Source organism: Halyomorpha halys, unplaced genomic scaffold (assembly GCF_000696795.3).
Source record: "Halyomorpha halys isolate HHAL.00 unplaced genomic scaffold, Hhal_1.1 Scaffold355.1, whole genome shotgun sequence".
NCBI lineage: Eukaryota > Metazoa > Arthropoda > Insecta > Hemiptera > Pentatomidae > Halyomorpha > Halyomorpha halys.
Window position 1 is genome coordinate 48,008 of NW_027110523.1, and position 5,964 is coordinate 53,971.

At 28.2% G+C, this 5,964-nt stretch overlaps 1 protein-coding gene across 2 annotated transcripts in view; it reads right to left on the bottom strand.

Annotated features, from left to right (window-relative positions):
- Nucleotides 1-4,711: 4,711 nt before the first annotated feature.
- LOC106681659 (chitinase-like protein EN03) overlaps nucleotides 4,712-5,964 on the bottom strand; it is a 16,841-nt gene continuing 15,588 nt past the window's right edge. For both annotated transcript variants that reach the window (XM_014422100.3, XM_014422102.3), the window contains exon 10: nucleotides 4,712-5,030. In XM_014422100.3, coding sequence (XP_014277586.1) covers nucleotides 4,823-5,030 — 208 coding nt within the window. In that variant the 3' untranslated portion in view covers nucleotides 4,712-4,822. The remainder of the gene's footprint in view (nucleotides 5,031-5,964) is intronic.

Sequence of the window (5,964 nt, forward strand, 5' to 3'; positions counted from 1 at the left end):
CTCTCTGTATATCAAAAATTAAAACCATTTTTTATAAACAATTTATACTTCATTAATAATTTATTTATTGTTATTTACAACTGTATATATATACATCAAGTAAATTTGGTGTAAGTGATATAATGACATAATACAAACATGTGGAGAATCTACCCATTGATAGAACTCCAAAAACATCTCTAGAGGAGAAGCTCTCGAAGCCATCTTCTTTCAGACGCCTAGGAGGATTACTAGGTAATGAAGGAGAAGCCATGTAAGAAACGAGTTGGTTTGGGTGGTTGGGAAGTTTATCATGGAAGGATTGGTATCTGGTTCTGTCCAAATCAGCAACACGTGGAACATTGAGGTCATGATGGATGATTTAATTTGTGACAAAGTAAGGAGCATTAAGGATTTTATGAAGCATTTTGGACTGTAAGTATTGGATTCGGGAGGATTTCGATGGTTTAGTGGAGCCCCAAAGCTCAACTCCGTATGTCCAGATAGGCCTTATAATAATCATGTAGATCAGTCTTTTGTAATGGATTGGAAGTTTGGACCGTTTGTCTAGTAAATGTTGTAATAGTCGGAATCGACGAGCAGTTTCCTGTCTTTTCAGATTCCATGTCAGTCGTTGTTCAGATGTAGTCCTAAGTAATGGATCTGTTCAACAGGAATAAGTAGGGTATTATTAAAACATACTGTGGTATCGTACGAAGGTTTACGACGAAAAAGGACAAACAAATACAATTTTAGAACGACATCAATTTTAAAACACTTTATGGTCTGGCTATTATACCCAGATTATTAATTCCAGTCAACAATTATCCTATTTTATCAATTCTTCATATTAAATTAAAAATTAAAAATTTTAATCACAATTAATTTTCTAAAAGTTATAAAAGAGTGATTTAAACTATAATTTTTAGATTTTCCACAAGACCGTATCATGCCGTTGTAATTAAACATTCATCACATTTACTTGTCGTATATACTTTTAATACAGTTGTAAATGTTAATAAATAAATTGTTTAAAAAAGTTTATTTAATCTCCTGTGAACTTAGGATTGATTTAATTAGTATCACGAGCTGCTTTATGCTTTGTAAATACTGTTAAATATTGAATTTATTTTTTTCCACTTAGTCGTTAAATGTTTAAAATCATTCCCGAGAAGTGAGGATTTCTTCTTAAGAGTAGTATCATTTCTAATTTTAGAATTTCACAACATGCTTCTCCGCTAGATGGAATTATGAAAGAATTCAAAACAAGTACGAACCTCAAGACAAACAGATGAATCAGTATGTAAGGGGGATAGCGGCTGTCCTTGGTCGCCTTCCTTAGTCCTAACCTTTGGCGTCATTTCATCTCTGGCCCTCATCTCGTCTTCTTTGTCGATGCTATCTTCATTTAACAGTTTGTTGCTAAGTAACGATCTTAATAAATTTTATTAGCAACAAATGTCAAAGTTAATCCTCGACGAATCTGCTCATATTTTCCAAGTATAACTGTCCAACTTAAATATCCACTTCGCTTTGTTGTCTTTATACATATTAATTACCAATTTTTTACATATTATTAACTGTCCAACTTAAATATCCACTTCGCTTTGTTGTCTTTATACATATTAATTACCAATTTTTTACATATTATTAACTGTCCAACTTAAATATCCACTTCGCTTTGTTGTCTTTATACATATTAATTACCAATTTTTTACATATTATTAACTGTCCAACTTAAATATCCACTTCGCTTTGTTGTCTTTTTACATATTAATTACCAACTTTTTATATATTATAAATTCTCCAACTTAAATATCCTCGCTTTGTTGTCTTTTTACATATTAATTACCTCAGTAATTGAAAGCAAATTAGCATTAAGCTTCCTGCAAGCATCCTGTTCACTAATGTCACTTGCATCGGGCATCGAGATAATCCTTTCCAGAATCTAAAGGGGAAAAAATTAACAAAGCTTAAGTAGTAATTATTGATACAATCTATAATCCAAGTTATTTTCGTTAGTTTTGTTTTTACATAAAAAATTTATTATTTACTTCCTATTGTTTACTAATAATATATCTGTATCTGGCCTGGAGTCATTGCATTGAAGTCATCGTCAGCGGCCACCTCGAAGGTAAATGAGGGAAAAAAATTCTCACGTTTTATTTTATATCTCCGGTTCTAATTTGTTTAATTATACCCGCTTTGTGCCTTTTGGTTCAGTTTTTAGAGCCCTAAAAAACTGCCAAATTTGGTATAGATCGGTCAAGCAGTATTGAAGTTATTTCCATTTTTTAGATTTTTAAAAAGAAAACGAAGCCGATGTAGGGCGAAAATTTCGGACTAAAAAGTTTTCTTCTTTTTTTTCTGAAAATTCGTTTATAGGGGTTTCTCGAGGTACTGAAAACGAATATCTGCTTTGTTTCACTCCTAAAAAATCTATTAATACGCTTTGTATAGTAAGACCATCTGATTTTTTTAAATATTTTGAAAATTATGAGGCACAGTTTTTCTTTAAAAACTGTTCAAATTTTAGGTAGTATTTACATGAAAAATATACTGACCCCAAATTTATCAGAAGCTGTCACAGATGAGGAAGCTAAAGTTACATTAGTGTTTAAACTTTTAAAAGCACATTGCCTTCTTTCTATATTATTACTCCTCATCGATTTTAATTTTTATTATTTATTATTATATTTTTATTATTTATCATTATATTTTTTATCATTGTGTTAGTAGCTTCGTCATAATAGCATGCCATAGGTGTTGATGACCAGAGGGTTTTAAGCAACAACAAACATACATTTATAATTATCAATCGTATTTGTTAAACCTATATACATCCTCAAATACAGCAATAGCGAAGCATTGTACAGAGCTGTGAACTAAACATCTCAACAAGCAAAATGTCTTCCTCTGATCTATCAGAGTGGATTAATCATTTATATTTATTTTATATATCTATTGTGTTTTATAAAATCTTTTCTTTTTGTTTTCATAATTTATTTATCTAATTTTATTTTTATCTAAAAGGCCTTTTTACTTTTATTCATCTTTTGTCTATTTTATGTTTAAGTTTTATAAATGTTAGATAAACCAAATAAATGTTTATATCTGAACCAGCTTGTTTTGGTTCTTTTAAATATTTCCAACAAAAAGATATAGTCAATTTGAGGTGGCTTTAACAGTTCCAATGACTCCACATGGGGATAATTAATCCCACTTTATATTATAAGCATTAATTAGTTTAATATTAGGTAATTTATTCTTAGTTTTTAGTTGATTTCGATTAAAAATGGGTAAAGATTCGATCATTCATTCAAAATAAGTACAATTTTATTGTAAAATAAACATCTTAATTTAATTAACTTAGATTGATAATGTTGGGCTACTGATTATGAATAATGCAGAACTGAAGGAATAAACATTAAGAAATTAATTTCCTTTAATTTTAATATTTACATTAATTCATTTCCTTGTTAAATTAAACAACTCTTCAACTATTTTTTCTTCAATAACAAGTAATTAGCAAAGAATATAAAAGATAATTAAATTAAAATTCAATTAAAAGTAATTAACTGATATATATGCATAGGCTTCCAATCTGTGTATTAACTAAGCTTTTATTTATTTTATATACAGTATTCAATTAATTCAATAAAAGTAATTATTAATGTCTAATTAAAATGTCTCCTCTTAATTTTATCTTTTTTGTATTAATTAATTTGAATAAAATTAAGAAATTCAAATGAACTATTGTTAGTTCAGTGCAACTTAAAGTCACTGGTAATCTTCTTTAAAATATGGTGTAAAGTTGTATCCTGAATTTAAAAAGATAAATCATGTAATATTTGTTTACTTTTATTTTGAATGTGAAATTTGTAGGGAAAAAGTATCTGGAGTAGTTACAGTTCAACAAAACTTCGAGTAGGTGCGTTTGATATACCATTGTGGTTAACTAAATATCCAAACATATAATAAATACAAAAACAAGTTTGTCATAAGGAGTAATATACTTAAATATATTGAGTATTATTGTGCCAGAGGAATATATTTTTTTTTTTTATTTATTTATTGATATTTACAACTGTATAAAAAAAATACAACCAGTAAATTTGATCATAATGACATAATGACATAATGATATGATACAGGATGTAGAGAAACTACCCAGTAGTAGAACTCTAAAAACAGTTTACAATATAAGGTTACGAGGCCAGCCAGAGGAATATTAAAACCATTATTGATAATCGGGGATTGTGATGTTCAAATGGAGAAAGGTTGTTGAGTATTATAAGGGCCAAAATGGGACATAAAACAAATGAAAGAAATAGAATAAAACAGTAAAAAATCCTATGATCTCATTTATATATTTGAAGCGTACTAAACGGGTTTATCATAAGTTATTTCTAGCTAACTTTGTTGAGGCCATATTCTAAAGAATTTAACTGATAGGATGGATAGGTATATTTGAGATACTTAGTAAGTTAGCCTTCGTTTGATACAAAACCTATTGCTTTGGAAATAATGTGGGTTATATCACACACTATAGAGATCCTAAGTTTCTTTACGAATCATATTTTCCCAAATTTGTTAACTCTGGAGACCTGCCTTTTAAAAATATATTATTTATACTTTGAGTCATGAATAGAATATGAATTATTATCAGGAAAGGTTCTTTAAGGAAAGTATAAGGACAGATATCATAAATTTAAAAAAAAAGTTGATGAAATAAAATTAGACATTCATTTTATTAAAAAGAAGATTTTTATTTTTATATGTACATTGATGTTTGAAAGTATCAAAATAAAAATAAATTAAACATAATGAATTGAAAAAATGATCAGCCCTTGATTGCTATGTTTGCATAGCTTGGCTGGACTGGTGGATGGTGTATCACCTTTGCCCCCTGAGTCTGATTGGTAGCAAAAGAAGGATGTTCTATTACAGGGCCGTAAGCAGGTTGTGCGGGTAATACGCCATGGACTGGTTGTCCAGGCAGTACGCTCTGAACAGGTTTTACAGGAGCAGATTGTATTGTGCTATAGTCTCTGAAATTTATATCACTCTGATTAATATAATGGCATGTTGCATACTTCATAGCTATAATATAAATCAGATTTAATTTAAAGCCAGAAGTTGAATTATAAATTATAAATTCCTTTGCTTATTATATAATTTCCTAGATCTTAATATTCAAAAATAAAATAAATGATTATTGAGTTAGATAAAAATATATACACAACAATTACTAACATTACAGTTAAATTACACAATGAAACGTTTCATGCAAGTAAGTTCAATGAATGGATCTCAAGAATAGAAATCATAAAGTATATAGCTAATAAGATTGAAAATTGAATAAAAACAAAATTAGTTACTCGGTTAATAACATGTATTTTGCTATAAAATAATTGATATAACATACTCAATTTAAATAAAATTGTGTTTTTTAATCTTTTAGTTTATTTTTGCCTTCACTGAGATATTTTTTAATTTATCTTAATCATACACTGACATCCTTCTGACAATAAATCAGTAGAAAATTAAAAAAATTATGAGGAATAGGGGTAGATGCCATTATGAACTGGGTGAATTCCATCAGTAAAGGATCTTGACTGCCTCCTCTTCTTGAAAATTTAAAACATTGCATGATTTTTTCACATTGTAAAATCGACATTAATCAATCAAAATTCGATCATTTCTTTCCAAATTAAAAAAGAGTTGATTTTTACTTCCTACTCTCATAAAACAGATTTAGCTGTTAGAGTATTAGTAAAGAAAAATATCATCTAATTTCAAATACAGATCATTTAAAAAGTAAAACAGCAATTTAAAAAAATAAATAAAACCAATTTAAAAAAATTAATGTATCATACATTTAGATATTCTATGATCTCATTTATATATTTGAAGCGTACTAAACGGGTTTATCATAAGTTATTTCTAGCTAACTTTGTTGAGGCCATATTCTAAAGAATTTAA